Genomic DNA, 17,289 nt, shown 5'->3' with positions numbered 1-17,289 from the left:
ATGTAAGAAAGCTCAGGAAATATTTGTTTTTTTTGGGACATATTTAAGCCTTTATTTTTGTTGGCACAGAACTAGGACACTGTAAAACCTTATTCCTTATGATTGTCTTTTTTGCCATTTATGAATGTGTTATTCAATGCATTTCTCTGGGCTATTACTGTAGTAAAGGCCAAATTCAATATTTTATCAAATAATGATACCTAAAAGGGTCCTTAAAATTCAAAATCAAATAGCTAAATGATCCATGGTATAACCATCTTATATACCCCCCCCCCCCCCCCCCCCCCCAGCTTAGAAATTAAGACAGTCCACCAATGTAAGAGGTTGAAGCAGGTAGTACATGGACAAAATACATGCAAATAACACACAAAAAATGTATGTCATTTCTTGTTTTTTAATCAGTATTGTCCGGCAAAACCCCATTTGACTATTACATTGATAACAGGTGTTTTTACAATACAGGACTGAACCCAAGATATCATGACAGGCCAATGGAAAGGCCATACCTGACCTCAAAGTAAGACATTCATCGTCATTAGATTGTAAAAGTTGAAACAGTTCACAAATTATTTTTTTATTTGATTCATATCAAGACCAGCAGTCCCATATATCTTCATTACCTGGCAAACTATTAAAGTAACTGCGCAGCATTTCTATGAAATATGACCTATACTTACAATATGAGTAAAATAAATGTCCTTCTAAAAAATTCGAATTAAGTGTTAAAAAGCAGCTTTTCTGTTGGAAAGGTGTGGACGGAACCCAACAGAATGGTGTGGGCGTATTCCAGTCATTAAGTGGACCGCTGATTGGCCAGCTCATCCACCTCAGGGAGATTACATGTTCTATGAGGACATTTTTTAAACGGTCTGTTTGAGATACAAACCAAGACAGTACAGTATGAAGATATGCAAAAAAAAAACTGCTTTCCCAATAGAAATCCCCGATTACACTTGTAGGCGATGTCGGCTCGCATAGCTCATGCGTAGAAACATGTAATCGGGTCTAACGGTCATCTCGCGCTGAACTGCGTATTTGCAGTCCGTCAAAATCAAAGGCACTCCTTCGATATAAAGTATTTTTTGATAAAAATGAAAACATCAGTTTGTCACTTTCAGAAGGTAGGAGTAATAACATGTTCAACTACTTAAGACATTTGTATAGAATCTAGGTTGTGCAAACATGGAATAATTTTTCACTTCTCTCATTTGGCTTCTCAAAACCACGACCTCGTGGACCTCCACGACCTGGTGGACCTCGTGATGTTGAGCCTCTGAGTTTAGAAACTCTTAATACAAGTTTGAGGTGGGGTTGTTAAAGTATTTTTTTTTTCAATTTATGCTTCGGCCACCAATACAAGTATAGAATGGGTCAACATTATTTGGATAGGAGTTAACAGAATATTACACAAAAATAAAAAGAAACATGCAACAATTTCAAAGATTTTACTGAGTACAGTTCATAAAGGAAATCAGTCAATTGAAAAATAAATTAGTCCCTAATCTATGTATTTCACCACTGGGAATACAGATATGCTGCCGTTGGTCACAGATACTTATAAAAAAAAATAAAAAAGGACCGCACTTCTCCATTGTGCCAGTGGCCATCGAAGGTGAGCATTTGCCCACTGAAGTCAGTAACGACGCCGAACTGCAGTCAGGTCAAGACCCTGGTGAGGACGATGAGCCAGCAGATGAGCTTCCCTGAGACAGTTTCTGAAAGTTTGTGCAGAAATTCTTCGGTTTCATCAGCTGTGCGGTTGGCTAGTCCCAGACGATCCCACAGGTGAAGAAGCCGGATGTTGAGGTCCTTGGCTGGCATGGTTACACTTGGTCTGCAGTTGTGAGGCCTGTTGGACATACTGCCAAATTCTCTAAAATAACAGAGGCAGTTTACAGTAGAGAAATGAACATTCAAGTCTCTGGCAACAGCTCTGGTGGACATTCCTGCAATCAGCATGCCAATTGCACACTCCCTCAAAACTTGAGACATCTGTAGCATTGTGTTGTGTGACAAAACTGCACATTTTAGAACGGTCTTTCATTGACCCCCAGCACAAGGTGCACCTGTGTAATAACCATGCCGTTTAATCAGCTTCTTGATATGCCACACATCAGGTGAATGGATTATCTTGGCACAGTTGAAATGCTCACTAGCAGGGATGTAAACACATTTGGGAACCACATTTGAGAGATATGTATTTTGCACTTATGGAAAATTTCTGGGATCTTTTATTTCAGATCATGAAAGATTGCACCAACACTTTACATGTCGCGTTTCTATTTTTGTTCAGTATAACTTAAAGTAACTGCCCAGTGAAAATGTAACTTAAAAAGACCCCAAATAGAAACAGCAGAGTAGAAGAAAAAAATACATTGTATTACAAAGCTGAAGAATTCCTGATTTTATCTTGATTTCATGTCATGATGTCACACGTATATTGCTTGCATGTGATCCACTCGTGAAATGGGTACCCCTCCTATCACAACAACACACTCTTCAATTTCTCAGTCCTTTGTTCACTCTTCCATCTATTTCTATCCATGAACAGAGATACAATACATCGAACTCCAACCAGAGCCCAAACTAGCCTCTACAATTAAGGTAGGAGAAGAGAGCTGCCACAGGATACAGAAGTCATTAAAAGATCAGAAGCCAATTGATCATTGGATCAATAAGCTAAGCCCCTCCTCCATAAAGGTGCAGCATGACGCCAGTTGGCTCAATAGTTTCCATCCATCTTCAAAGTGGATGCCTGCCACACAACCCAATACCGCCATTCAACGTAGGGAAACCGAGTACACACAGGAATATCTACACACCATCTATCCCTGTTCATTCCGTTGGCCCAGACCAAGGCCTTTAAGCCTGAGATATCCACAGCAGAATGTGTATGAACAAGAGGTCATAGTGAGATACAGATGACAACTGGGTTAGAGACAAATGCTTTTGGCTGACATCTCATTGTGGTTGAGAATACAGAACAGAGGTAGGCTAGGCAACATTGGTTCTGGAGTGTCTGATAGTATCTGCAGGCTCGTAATCCACCCAGGCTCTGAAACACCTGACGCAAGCAATCATCTCCGCTGCTGAGCCACAATGAAAAACTCCATTAGTTGAGCCACAATGAAAAACTCCATTAGTTGAGCCACAAGAGGATTCCGATTCCATTCCAAATGGCTGCTGTTCACCAACCCAGGAGGGAGATAAACATTGGAGGACGAGGTAAGTTACCTCCTATACAATGTAAAGCACTTTGACACCAGGTGAAAAATATAACTAACCATATATGCAATTCATCATTATCATCAAAAGCTGGTCTTGAGGCTGGATAGAGCAAAAAACATTGCTGACACTGCCACATTCCAGGATCAACATTGCCTTCCCCTGTGTTACAACGTTCAGTAGCTCTCACATGGCTGTTAGCCTACCAGACTCAACGAATGTGGGCTGAGTTGTTTCAAGCCTGGACACACAACTAGGCTACATCCTGGTTTACAGCTAGTAGATGGGAGTGTAACATGACCAAGCAGACCTCTAGGAAACAAACTCAGATGTGGGTTTCGGTCCCACAGGCCAGGCCTTGGCAGATGGGCCTGGTTGTTGACTCCAGGCAGACAGTACACCCTGGTGTAGGGTGTAAATGTGGGAGGGAGATGGGTCTAGGCAGACCTCTGGGTATAGAACAGAATGTAGGCCTGAGTGTTGCACACCTCCTCCACGCTGCACACATTCATCTCGGAGTCATTACAGTGGACCCAGAAACCTGGAAACACACACAGGGCTGGTTACAGTTTGGCAAACTGTGCCACCTACAGTCAACAGAAACTCATGTAATCTCACAGTATCAGGTTATATTCGGAGCCAATTGTTTATGAGAACCAACTGTACTATACAAAACCCAATGTTTTCAAAATCTGAAATGTCCACAACATGACAAAAATCAACCTAAAATGTACCAGTTAGGCTATTCTAAGCCAGAGTTGTTAGCTTTGATGCCAGTTTCTGGTATCTTGGTCCCACTCACCTCCCTCGGTGTTGTAGCAGTATGCGGTGTAATGCCCTGAGCCAAAGCCTTTTCCGTGGTGCATGACTACAGCAGACAGGTCGTAGATGTAGCCCTCTCTGTTGACCGACTGGCCAGAGTCTGTGCAGCAGTAGGGCTCTATGTTCAAAACCTGGTCAAAAGCCACATGGACGCCGATCTTCTCCCGGTGGTTCCGGCCTGACCATCTGTCACAACAGGGATTGGTTATCTTACGGTTGTCACTGTTACAAGACATCCCTTTGCAGAACAAAATCTATCATACCAACTAAACCACAAGATGACATTGTACTTTAACATGCAACATACATTTAAGAAACTAACAGAAAGTGTGGGTGTAAATCTTGACTGTGTAAGCAGACAAAGTCTTCAAATTCAGTAGACCAACTGGGTGTGTGAAAAGAAAGGCTTCCTGCAGATGTAATAAACGCTCTGAATGACCAAAACGGACTAAAGTTCAGGGGCTAACCTGAAGCGTTTGAGGTGCAGCCGTAGAACCTGAGGTAGGCGGTAGATAAGCAGCTGCTTACATGCCTCTGACAGAACCAGGGGCTTGTGGGACGTCTTTCGTCTTTTCCCTGACAATTATAAAACATACATATCACAGACGTGTAACATTTGTGTGACGGAGGTATAGAATGGGATTACCCGAAAACACAAACTAAGTTTCACTTTAATTATCCACCAATTGACTAGTTTGTCAAATAAAATCTGGCCCAAAATGAAAAAACACACAATAGGCCTAATTCCTTAACCATGATTAGTCTACACCTGTTGTTTATGAGAGCGTGTGACAAAAACAATTATTCGATTTCATGACTCTGGTCAAATAGCCAAATAATAACTATAGAAAAACACAGTACAGGAAGATTTGTCTATTCCACAAACAGACAGATTTGTTTCTGTCCCAGTACTAACTGTTGCAGTGGTTGCAGGCGTAGATGCTGCCCTCCAGGGCCTCTGTCTCAGTGAACTTGGCCAGCATCTCAGTGAGGGAGCAGCTGCGCTGGTAGGCCAGAGACGCAGCCGAGCGCTTCTCCGTGCTGTGGTAGCGCTCTGGGAACTCCAGGGACAGGTCCCAGAACGGCTCCACCGTGTTCGACTTGTGCTTACAGGACAGACACGTCACCTGGACAGATGCAGGGATAACCAAGCAAACATTTTACCAAGGGCTTATTAGTTCAAATCTGACAGAGCCGACACGCCTTAGTCCTGGTGCTGGAGAGCAACTATTGTCCTGCTTGACTTGAGACGTATAAAAAAAAAAAGGCTGTGTAACAAGCAATAGGTATCTCTTTAAAAAAGAATGCTCACCTGGAGTGAAATCCAGCAATCAACTAGTATAAGAGTGGAGAAAACATGGTCTAAAGTGGGAATGCTATAGAGTAGAAAGAGCTTAAACATCCTTGTGATTTACCTTTAGCCATGATAGGGTGCCGAAGGTCAAACCTAAATTAATGTGTTATGTACAATTGCCATGTCAATGAGTAGAGACCTTTACCTGGCTGAGTAGCTGCCCGTGAAAGATGGTGTTGAGGACCTTGAGCACTTGCTTGGAGAGCTTCCTCTGGGTGATGGGGATGACGATCCTGCGCTTGCTGCCCTCTGATTCCAGCTCCTGCTGCACCTTGTCCAGCAACTCACACAGAAACTCCTGTGCGTCCTGCTGGTCATAGCCACGGAACGCTGGGATCAGGTTCCACACAGAGTGCAGCATGGCAAAGGGCGACACCAGCGACCAGCGGCCTGACCACATGACCCTGAACAGAGTGTGCAGCTCATGGCACAGTGACATCTGCTGGCGGGTGGAGGAGCGCGGCTCCTTGGGCTGTACCAGTTCTGCTGCATTTAGGCAGGGGGGCGAGCTCTGCTTGCTGCCCGTGGGCAGACCCCCTATGCCTGTCTTTTCCATGCCACGTCCCAGAGGGCAGCCTGGTGTGGCTACACTACCACCACCAACCACACCCCCTGCCACACCCTGGTTGGTCTTGGCCAGCAGCTCCTCAGTCTCACACATGTCCAATGTGAGGAAGCACTCCCTGAATTTCTGCAGGTGGCTCAGCACCTGTAAGATAGAGTTCATGTAGCACGTGTTCCCAAGGTTGCGTAGCCCTGTGACCCCCGGGGCCAGTCTCCGATGGGTTGCCTTATGGGAGTAGTACCTCCGCACTCTGAGTTTACGAGTCCTGCCATTGCTGGGGGGTTTCAGGGATAGAAGGGAGGGCTTCTTGGGTGGAGGCAGACGCTCCGGAGGGTCACGGAACTTCAGGGGGATAAGTGTGATGGTTGAGCGAGGAGCCTGGGTGAGCAGCCTGGCACTCTTCCTCGGCTGCAAATTGTCAAACTCTCCCATGAGTCTCCTCTTCACCTCGTTTTTCTGGCGCCGGACCTCCTCCTTCTCCTGCTCAAGTTTCTCCTCCCGCTGGTTCTGTTCCTCCTGCTGCCGGCTCCTCCAGTGGCGCAGCATCTTCCCCAGCAGCACCTTCCTGCGGTGCCACAGGGCCGTTTGCATGGCTGGTTGAGGCCCGCCCTCGCCCACCCAGGAAGTGCAGTCCCCCCCTGCAGAGGAGCGCAGGGAGCGCCTGCCAGAGCTGCGCACAGTGGACAGTGCCCCACGCAGGAGCTTGAGGTCTCCCTCAGCGTTGTCATTGAGCACATAGTCCCCACAGGCAAAGCAGAAGATGTCCAGCTCCCGCACCTCCATGGCCAGGGGGTGACGTGACTCCTGGAAGTGTTTGAGGGAGTGCTCTTCCATGAAGCGGCCACAGGCCACGTGGGAGCACTTGAGGCAGGCCCACACGGACTCGGTGGTGCAGCAGTCCACGCAGCGCCATTTCTGTGGATTGAGGATGGAGTGGTCGTGGCCCAGGCGAAGGCGTCCCACATGTTTACAGCGGTCCATCTCTCCAGATGCACATGTGCCTGCCCACAGCGTCAGGACACAAGCCCCTGTGCCAAGCAGCAATTCATCCTACAGGAGGGAAACAGATACACTTCAGTACATCACAGGGACATATTTCAACCACTTCATTTTAGATATGCCAAATGCAAAAATGTGTTCTCTATATGAAATTAAAATGGTGTAGCATGCGGAAAGGATTTTAAGGCCCAAGAACATGAACTTGTTCACCATGTAGGCTTGTTTTACTTACTGTAAAAACACTGTGTGCTGATGTAAGTCAGTGTTCCTTCGACATATGAAAAGGGCCCTTCCCAGGTGCATTCAGTCAGCTTCACTCATGTCTGATTCCGAATCCTGAATAAACAGAGTATACAAAGCAGGACAAGAAATGGTGCTTATATAGCTAGCTCTTTACATTTACAGGCAAAGAGGCACATTTTGTAGCAAAACAAATGTTTCTAACCAATTAAAGCATATAAACTTGCTAACTGTGGCATTTTACAGTCAGTGTTAAATTCTGCTGTTCAGTTTCTTAGGAGAATGTAACACTGCTTATAAACAAAGAATTATGTTACGCAATTGAGTTTAGCCGGTAACACGTTGACTAGTTAGCAAGTCTGACAAATAACTAATCGATTTATCCATGATTACAAACAAAGGGGTCCAACTGTATTTAACATTTTTTCTAAAGTTTGCCTCACTGGACAACATGCGTTGGGTTGGCGACCAATCAATGGACTCGATATCAAACTGTGCTATATGCTAGCTAGCGCCTGGTACATGGCTTGCCAAATGGCACCAGTTTTGCCATAACGTGGCCACTCGGCTTGTAACACAATGAAAATGTAGCCAACGTTAGTTACTCAATCCACCCGAAGCGGGTTAGAGTGTGTTCTTGTTCATTTAATGAAGTAGCAAGCTCGAACTCATTGTTGCCTGTTTGGTTATAAAGCCAGCTTGCTCGCCAATACTATTGGCAATACAGATAGCTAGTTAGCTACTTGTTGGTAACGTTAGCTAGCCAAGTTACCCATTATGCACTGTATTTCTTGATAATCATTCGGCTAATGATACAATAGGCACATTATTTGATGACAAAGAAAATGTCATTCGCCTCATAATTGTGTCCCTATACTGGAGTGTACTTTCTTCAATTTAAGACAAATACACAATCAATAGCTTGGTGTCTAGCTAGCATTACTAGCTAGGCTTGCTATCAGAACAAAGACTGGTCTGAAACCCACTTTCTTGCGAAAATTCGGGTTGATGTGATTGACAACGACGGAAAAATCACTGACGTTTTGCCTGTTAAATAGCTAGCATCCACGGAGCCGCAATGTAAACAAAGATAACTGTGTCTGATATCAACTTTTGAGTACATCTTCAAACAAAACACCGGGAGGTCAACCTAGAATAAAGTCACACATTCTGAGAAAACATACAATATAGCTAGCTAACGTTATGAACCCCTACAATTCTAAGGTTGACAATGTCAGTAGCTAGCTACTTGATCTAAAAAAAAAAAAAGAACGGTTTGATGTATTAGTAAAAAAAAAATGCTTCTATTTACCGCCATCGTCTATACGCGAAAGCTGTCACAAACCTCGAGACAACCGAACCATATCAGTCCTGGAATCAACTCATTCTGATTGGATTGAGTTGATCACTCTTCCGTTGAGCTTGAGCTTTCATTGGTACAAGAGGTGGCATTCATTAAATTGGTCGTGAAAAGATGTGAGCAGTAAACCCACCGCAGTCCACATTATTTGAGCTCAGTTGGTAAACCCAATGCCGTTTTTACAAGGCATATGGCTTTTCACCTGGAGACTGATTAATTATTATTAGCACAATCATTGATTTATTTCAATTCATTAGTATGGCATGCTTTTCCCATTCATAACAGCTTAAATAGTCACCAATAAACCATTCATGACTGACTGTAGTTGGTGAAAAAGACCAGCGACAATATACACAAAATATGTATATGGTTAATGAGGAACATAATCAATTTGACATTTACAAAAATGTTTATTTAGTGTTTTGTCAGACATTTTTATAAAAATGACCAACTATAAGTAGAACCATAAAGCCCAGGGGTGCATTCATTACGCCGATTCTGTTGCAAAAGTTTCGCAACAGAAACCGTTCACTCCAAACGAAAACGATAGTTTGTATTAGTCAAATCTATGTAGGGCCCTCCCAGTTTCGTTCTGTTTGTTCCCTTTGGGTTCCTAGAGTAAACGGTTTCCGCTGCAAAACGTTTTACAACAGACCAAATGTTTTGCAACGGAATTCGTCTAATGAATACACCCCAGATACAACGTTAGTATCTAATGAATACACTCCAGATACAACGTTAGTAGGTTCTTCAAACCGATTACTCATAAAGACAATCCACAAGACATTTGGGACAGAATTATTCTGTCAAGAGGTCAGACTTCAATACGGTTTTGATCTAATCTAATTTTTAGCATGAGATATTCCTTGCAGTGGTTGTGAAAGCCTTTGAACAGTTTGAGTTGCTGTACTAATGCTCAGTACATACATTTCCTGCTGCCATAAAGAATTTCCTGTACATGACTACCGCTTGTAGCACAAACAGCTTTAGCCATTAATGCTTTGAAAAGCTGGTCATGGCTCACATCAACACCATCACCCCGACCCACTCCAACAAATCCACAGATGATGCAATCTATTGCACTCCACACTGCCCTTCCCCACTTGGACAAATGGAACACTTGGGTGAGAATGCTGTTCATTGACTACAGCTCAGCGTTCAACACCATAGTGCCCTCAAAGCGCATCACTAACACAGATAGAACAACAGACTGATATTTCACTGCATGTATAAAAGTGAAGCACCGGGTTGGCGTTTCCACTCACTACCAATTATGTTAGTAAGAGGGAGCCCACTGCCGGCAGTGGGAGAAGATGAACGAGATTCATTTTGGTCGACATTCTTCACATTTTCTCATCGATTAAACATTTGATCTCAATACAGTTTTCTGTTCCCAAAACTAGAATATGTTATGAACAGAGTTTTGTATTTACTCTTTGCAAAAGTTTTTTAAAGTCACTAAGCTAAGGCCCCTGGGACTGAACACCTCCCTCGCAACTGGATCCTGGATTTCCCGACAGGCCGCCCCCAGGTGGTGAATGGCTGCATCACCGCTTGGCATGACAACTGCTTGGCATTCAACCGCAAAGAGCTACAGAGGGTAGTGCTTACAGCCCCATACATCACTTGGGTCAAGCTCCCTGCCACCCTGGACCTCTATACCAGGCGGTGTCAGAGGAAGGCCCAAAAAATTGTCAAAGACTCCAGCCACAGACTGTTCTCTCTTCTACTGCAGGGAAAGTGGTACCAATGCACTAAGTCTGAGACCAACAGGGCCCTGAAGAGCTTCTACCCCAAGCCATAAGACTTCTAAACAAGACTGCTAAATAGCAAATCAAATGGCTACCTGGACTGGCCCTTTTTTGCTCTAACTCTGACTATGCACACACTAGACTCTACCCACACTTTAGTAGACAGAAACAATTAGGGTGAAGTGCCTTGCTCAAGGCCACTTTGACAGATTGTGTACCTAGTCGGCTCAGGGATTCAAACCAGAGACCTTTCGGTTACTGATCCAACGCTCTTAACCACTAGGTTACCTACCACCCCACACATAACATGTACATACTGACACCACACTCACACACTTTCATACTCACCACATATTTTTTATTTATTTTTATTTCACCTTTATTTAACAAGGTAGGCTAGTTGAGAACAAGTTCTCATTTACAACTGCGACCTGTCCAAGATAAAGCAAAGCAGTGTGACACAAACAACAACACAGAGTTGCACATGGAATTAACAAGCGTACAGTCAATAACACAATAGAACAGTGTGTGTAAATGGCATGAGGAGGTAAGGCAATAAATAGGCCATATTAGCGAAGTAATTACAATTTAGCAGATTACCACTGGAGTGATAGATGAGCAGATGATGATGTGCAAGTAGTGATACTGGTGTACAAAAGAGCAGAAAAGTAAATAAAAACAATATGGGGATGAAGTAGGTAGATTGGGTGTGCTATTTACAGATGGGCTATGTACAGCTGCAGCAATCGGTTAGCTGCTCAGTTAGCTGATGTTTAAAGTTAGTGAGGGAAGTGAGGGAAATATAAGTCTCCAGCTTCAGCGATTTTCGCAATTCGTTCCAGTCACTGGCAGCACTGGAAGGAACTGGAAGGAAAGGCGGCCAAAGGAGGTGTTGGCTTTGGGGATGACCAGTGAGATATGCTGCTGCTAGTACCCCTACCGATATGTACGGTACTGTACATAGCTACCTCAATTACTCTGTACCCCTCCACATGGACTCAGTACTAGTACTCCTTATATATAGGGAGTACCAGTACCGAGTCGATGTGCAGGGGTACAAGGTAATTGAGGTAGCAATAATGTTTTGTACACTCAGGGTATAGCCATGTTATTTTTATTCGTTATTTTTATTTGTTATTCACTGTGTCACTATTTATGTTATATTTTTTATTTTAATCTTATCTTTAGCTCTGCATTGTTGGAAAAGGACCCTTAAGTAATTATTTCATAGTTACTCTACACCTGATGACTATGAAGCATGTGACAGAGTGTGGTCCCTGGGAGCACCTGCTGTTTGCACACTTTGCTGAACATCTTCAGGTACTGGGTCATGGTGTTAACACAGTACGCTGGCGCGTAGAGGCCCTCAAGCATGGTGGCAAACACAGAAGGCAGCTCCACGATGCTGGGGCCCAGGAAGCTTTGCATGAACTCTTTCATCAGGTTCCAGCAGTCCCCAGGGACCATACAGTTGCAGTACATATCACGCGGGACTAGGTGGGTGAGGAAGGAATCAGGCGCAGAGAGTTCCACTGGGAAAAGATGCTCTTTAATATGGCACAAAAATAAACAAGCCCAAAATACAGGGCGCGGACAGTAAATGTGACTACCCAAAACACAGGGTGCCAAGTCCAGAAATATAAACACCTCTACCTAACGCACACACGTAACACAAATACAATCCCGCACAAAACAAGGACGGGTACACATACTTCAAATAAGGAAGCTCATTAAGCACATACAACAGGACACAGGTGAAACTAATAAGACAAAACAAACAGACCGAAACAGGCAGGGGAGCCAACTTCTAGTAGGACGGTGACGACGACCGCCGAGCACCGTCCGAACAGGCAGGGGAGCCAACTTCTAGTAGGACGGTGACGACGACCGCCGAGCACCTCCCGAACAGGCAGGGGAGCCAACTTCTAGTAGGACGGTGACGACGACCGCCGAGCACCGCCCGAACAGGCAGGGGAGCCAACTTCTAGTAGGCCGGTGACGACGACCGCCGAGCACCTCCCGAACAGGCAGGGGAGTCAACTTCTAGTAGGACGGTGACGACGACCGCCGAACACTGCCCGAACAGGCAGGGGAGCCAACTTCTAGTAGGACGGTGACGACGACCGCCGAGCACCTCCCGAACAGGCAGGGGAGCCAACTTCTAGTAGGACGGTGACGACGACCGCCGAGCACCTCCCGAACAGGCAGGGGAGCCAACTTCTAGTAGGACGGTGACGACGACCGCCGAACACCGCCCGAACAGGCAGGGGAGCCAACTTCTAGTAGGACGGTGACGACGACCGCCGAGCACCTCCCGAACAGGCAGGGGAGCCAACTTCTAGTAGGACGGTGACGACGACCGCCGAGCACCTCCCGAACAGGCAGGGGAGCCAACTTCTAGTAGGACGGTGACGACGACCGCCGAACACCGCCCGAACAGGCAGGGGAGCCAACTTCTAGTAGGACGGTGACGACGACCGTCGAGCACCGCCCGAACAGGCAGGGGAGCCAACTTCTAGTAGGACGGTGACGACGACCGCCGAGCACCTCCCGAACAGGCAGGGGAGCCAACTTCTAGTAGGACGGTGACGACGACCGCCGAGCACCTCCCGAACAGGCAGGGGAGCCAACTTCTAGTAGGCCGGTGACGACGACCGCCGAGCACCTCCCGAACAGGCAGGGGAGCCAACTTCTAGTAGGCTGGTGACGACGACCGCCGAGCACCTCCCGAACAGGCAGGGGAGCCAACTTCTAGTAGGCCGGTGACGACGACCGCCGAGCACCTCCCGAATAGGCAGGGGAGCCAACTTCTAGTAGGACGGTGACGACGACCGCCGAGCAGCTCCCGAACAGGCAGGGGAGCCAACTTCTAGTAGGACGGTGACGACGACCGCCGAGCACCTCCCGAACAAGCAGGGGAGCCAACTTCTAGTAGGACGGTGACGACGACCGCCGAGCACCTCCCGAACAGGCAGGGGAGCCAACTTCTAGTAGGACGGTGACGACGACCGCCGAGCACCTCCCGAACAGGCAGGGGAGCCAACTTCTAGTAGGACGGTGACGACGACCGCCGAGCACCTCCCGAACAGGCAGGGGAGCCAACTTCTAGTAGGACGGTGACGACGACCGCCGAGCACCTCCCGAACAGGCAGGGGAGCCAACTTCTAGTAGGCCGGTGACGACGACCGCCGAGCACCTCCCGAACAGGCAGGGGAGCCAACTTCTAGTAGGCCGGTGACGACGACCGCCGAGCACCTCCCGAACAGGCAGGGGAGCCAACTTCTAGTAGGACGGTGACGACGACCGCCGAGCACCTCCCGAACAGGCAGGGGAGCCAACTTCTAGTAGGCCGGTGACGACGACCGCCGAGCACCTCCCGAACAGGCAGGGGAGCCAACTTCTAGTAGGACGGTGACGACGACCGCCGAGCACCTCCCGAACAGGCAGGGGAGCCAACTTCTAGTAGGCCGGTGACGACGACCGCCGAGCACCTCCCGAACAGGCAGGGGAGCCAACTTCGGCGGAAGTCGTGACAGTACACTACCAAAACAAACACACAGAGATTCGATAATGGACATCAGTTTAGAAAAAGTGAGACAGATCGAACATCCCCTATACCCTCCTTTGTATTCATTCGCTGTACAGATCACTCACCTCTACTGAAATGCCCCTGGACACTGATTAAAATTTGATTTGATTACCGCACCAACTTTTATCAGGAAATCATAATAGCGGTGGTGGGAGCCACGGCTCTCTACCTTGTGCCTCTTGGCGTTCTGGAAGTGGCTCTTCAACTTAGCCATGAGCATGTCAGGCAGGGACCCCCTTCAAACAGGGCTAAGCAGCTCAGGGTTGTTTCTGAGTTATGCATCCTATACAGGAATTTGGTGGGCTGGCCTGTGACAAACAGAGACAAAGAGGGAGAAAATAAAGATTAGGTGGCTGTTGTGGGTAGTTGAAGGATGTAGTCTGATGAATTACATGACAGATAATTTAGTTTATGTCATAGATTTGCAGTGCAACTTTAGTTACCCCTGGCATTTCCTGTGGCATGGTAAGTCTCACAGTCCACAGTAAATCTTCCTGCTTCACAGCGCCTAACTGCTCCAACTTCTTGTGCAGAATTGATATTGTCTGTTGCACACTCTTTCCCTCAGATAAAGGCACCTGACACACACTAAGCATTGGATACAGCACACAGAGTAAAAATGTTAATAACATTAAGATATTGTTCAGCATTAAAAATCAGATATTGAACAATGTCAGATCTGAATGGTGATGAATGTTGAGAGCATGCTTGGAAGAAATCAACCAGGTGACAGGTAATTTAATTGTGCATTGTTGCATGTTGATCCTGAAGATTTAGATATACACTAGATGACTAATTGGGGGCTTTGTGTTGAAGCCACAGTGCCTTCATTTTGGCACTCCCCCACCGTTGTAAAGTATTTTAGGAAGCTATAGAAATGCATTTATTAAGGTTACATTTGTTTTTACCACGTTTATTCTATTACAGACACATTTATGCATGCATATTTACTTTTACATTATATTATGTGAGCTAAACATAAACATATAGAATTTTTTTTTTTTAAGTATAATTTTTTAGAGATTGCTAATATTACTGTCCCCACTATAACAAAAAAAAACTTAAATACATGTAATTTTTTCCTGGAAGCATTTAATTTAAATACTGTAGAATTCAATGACTTCCTATGGAGGACTGCCAACATGGCCAACAGGTGGATTCAAAGGATCTCATCAAAGACTGTACAGTATGTTTAGAAACTGTGTTCTCAATGGCCAGTATATTCAGTAGCATCAGCAATCCTGCATTTATAAATCACTGGTTGATCCACATGGGATCTTGGACCATGTAAGAGACCAGGTGTGAGAAGTTGTAGCTAGCTAACAACTGATATTTCATGAGTTTTATAAGAAAGCAACCAAAACTAACAATAGATCTCACCAAGTCACCCCCATTGATTTAATCAAGCTTGATATTATGGGGGTAGAAGGAAGAACGTTCAAATGGATAGAGACTTCCCCATCATTTCAGGCAGCTACCTGGTGGATAACGGTACACCAACAGGGGAGCATGATTAGTCCTCTGTTGTTCTCAATCATGATCAATGATGTTTATTCTCAGGTACAGACGGATATTTGGAGGTCGTTATTTGCAGATGATGGGGCCTTATGGAAGAGGGGAAGAGATGTTCCATAATAGTCAGGAAGGTACAGGAAGCAATTGATGAGGTAGAGCAGTGGGTATTAATGTGGTGATTTAGGTTCTGTAGAGAACTCAATGTGCGTTACCAGGAAGAAGGTGGGAGATGAGGTATGCTTGAGTTTCTATGTGAGAAACTTGAAGAGAGTCGGGGCCTTCAGGTTCCTTGGGGTATATTTTGGCACTAGACTAACCTGGGCAGAACACATTGAGAGAGTGGTGGGAAAGTGTAAGAAGGGGATAAATGTGATGCGCTGTCTGACAGGGAAGGAGTGGGGGTTGTTCCTCAGTGAGGACCATGTATGTTGCATTGATCTGATCTGTAATAGACTATGGCAGTATAGTGTATGGTTCGGCAGGCCGGACCTCATTGGAAAGGACTCTGAATATGTAGTGGGGCGTTTCGGACACCCCAATTGGATGCAATACAGGTGGAGATGGGGGATACGCCATTGCAGATTAGGAGACAGCAGCTGGCAATTAATTATTGGGTCAACCTACAGGAACGTGGGGTGTCTTATCCTGCGAAAGGGATTTTACAGGCATGCTGGGAACATGAGCGAAGACAGAACACAAGCTTTGGGTGGGTAATACCCAGGCGAAGGAGATGGGACTGGGAGATGGGAGTTTAGTCCAACAGTAGCTATTCCTGTAAATCAACAATGGCTACTCCTGCCTCCAGTAGTTGATCTAAAGGTGTTGGAGAGACTACAGAAAGAAAGGGAGGGTGTTGATCCATCTGATTTGTTAAAAACAAATTCTTATTTACAATGATGGTCTACCAAAAGGCAAAAGGCCTCCTGCGGGGACGAGGGCTTGGATTTTTTTTAAATATATTTTATATATACAGTGCCTTGCGAAAGTATTCGCCCCCCTTGAACTTTGCGACCTCTTGCCACATTTCAGGCTTCCAACATAAAGATATAAACTGTATTTTTTTGTGAAGAATCAACAACAAGTGGGACACAATCATGAAGTGGAACGACATTTATTGGATATTTCAAACTTTTTTAACAAATCAAAAACTGAAAAATTGGGCGTGCAAAATTTTTCAGCCTCTTTACTTTCAGTGCAGCAAACTCTCTCCAGAAGTTCAGTGAGGATCTCTGAATGATCCAATGTTGACCTAAATGACTAATGATGATAAATACAATCCACCTGTGTGTAATCAAGTCTCCGTATAAATGCACCTGCACTGTGATAGTCTCAGAGGTCTGTTAAAAGCGCAGAGAGCATCATGAAGAACAAGGAACACACCAGGCAGGTCCGAGATACTGTTGTGAAGAAGTTTAAAGCCGGATTTGGATACAAAAAGATTTCCCAAGTTTTATACATACCAAGGAGCACTGTGCCAGCGATGATATTGAAATGGAAGGAGTATCAGACCACTGCAAATCTACCAAGACCTGGCCGTCCCTCTAAACTTTCAGCTCATACAAGGAGAAGACTGATCATTGATGCAGCCAAGAGGCCCATGATCACTCTGGATGAACTGCAGAGATCTACAGCTGAGGTGGGAGACTCTGTCCATAGGACAACAATCAGTCGTATATTGCACAAATCTGGCCTTTATGGAAGAGTGGCAAGAAGAAAGACATTTCTTAAAGATATCCATAAAAAGTGTTGTTTAAAGTTTGCCACAAGCCACCTGGGAGACACACCAAACATGTGGAAGAAGGTGCTCTGGTCAGATGAAACCAAAATTGAACTTTTTGGCAACAATGCAAGACGTTATGTTTGGCGTAA

At 45.6% G+C, this 17,289-nt stretch overlaps 1 protein-coding gene and 1 pseudogene across 3 annotated transcripts; both read right to left on the bottom strand.

Annotated features, from left to right (window-relative positions):
* Positions 1-374: 374 nt before the first annotated feature.
* On the bottom strand, positions 375-8,708 carry LOC110528081 (ubiquitin carboxyl-terminal hydrolase 49). 3 transcript variants are annotated; one of them, XM_021609878.3, is made up of 7 exons: positions 8,551-8,708; positions 7,198-7,301; positions 5,547-7,016; positions 4,964-5,174; positions 4,515-4,623; positions 4,028-4,233; positions 375-3,766 (listed from the first exon to the last, which is right to left on the bottom strand). In XM_021609878.3, exons 3-7 carry the CDS (start codon positions 6,945-6,947, stop codon positions 3,663-3,665), a joined length of 2,031 nt encoding a protein of 676 aa, XP_021465553.3. In that variant the 5' UTR covers positions 6,948-7,016; positions 7,198-7,301; positions 8,551-8,708; the 3' UTR covers positions 375-3,662. The 3 variants fall into 3 exon arrangements, with proteins under 3 accessions (XP_021465553.3, XP_021465549.3, XP_021465552.3); XM_021609874.3 differs by having other exon boundaries at positions 8,518-8,673; XM_021609877.3 differs by lacking the exon at positions 8,551-8,708 and adding an exon at positions 8,192-8,541.
* A 2,844-nt stretch (positions 8,709-11,552) lies between these two features.
* Positions 11,553-15,299, bottom strand: LOC110528982 (mediator of RNA polymerase II transcription subunit 20-like; annotated as a pseudogene).
* Between the last annotated feature and the right edge of the window lie 1,990 nt (positions 15,300-17,289).

The sequence above is a fragment of the Oncorhynchus mykiss genome, chromosome 7 (genome assembly GCF_057628025.1).
Source record: "Oncorhynchus mykiss isolate SJ-2025 chromosome 7, ASM5762802v1, whole genome shotgun sequence".
In the NCBI taxonomy this organism is placed as follows: domain Eukaryota; kingdom Metazoa; phylum Chordata; class Actinopteri; order Salmoniformes; family Salmonidae; genus Oncorhynchus; species Oncorhynchus mykiss.
This window is presented reverse-complemented; position numbering and strand designations above follow the sequence as displayed.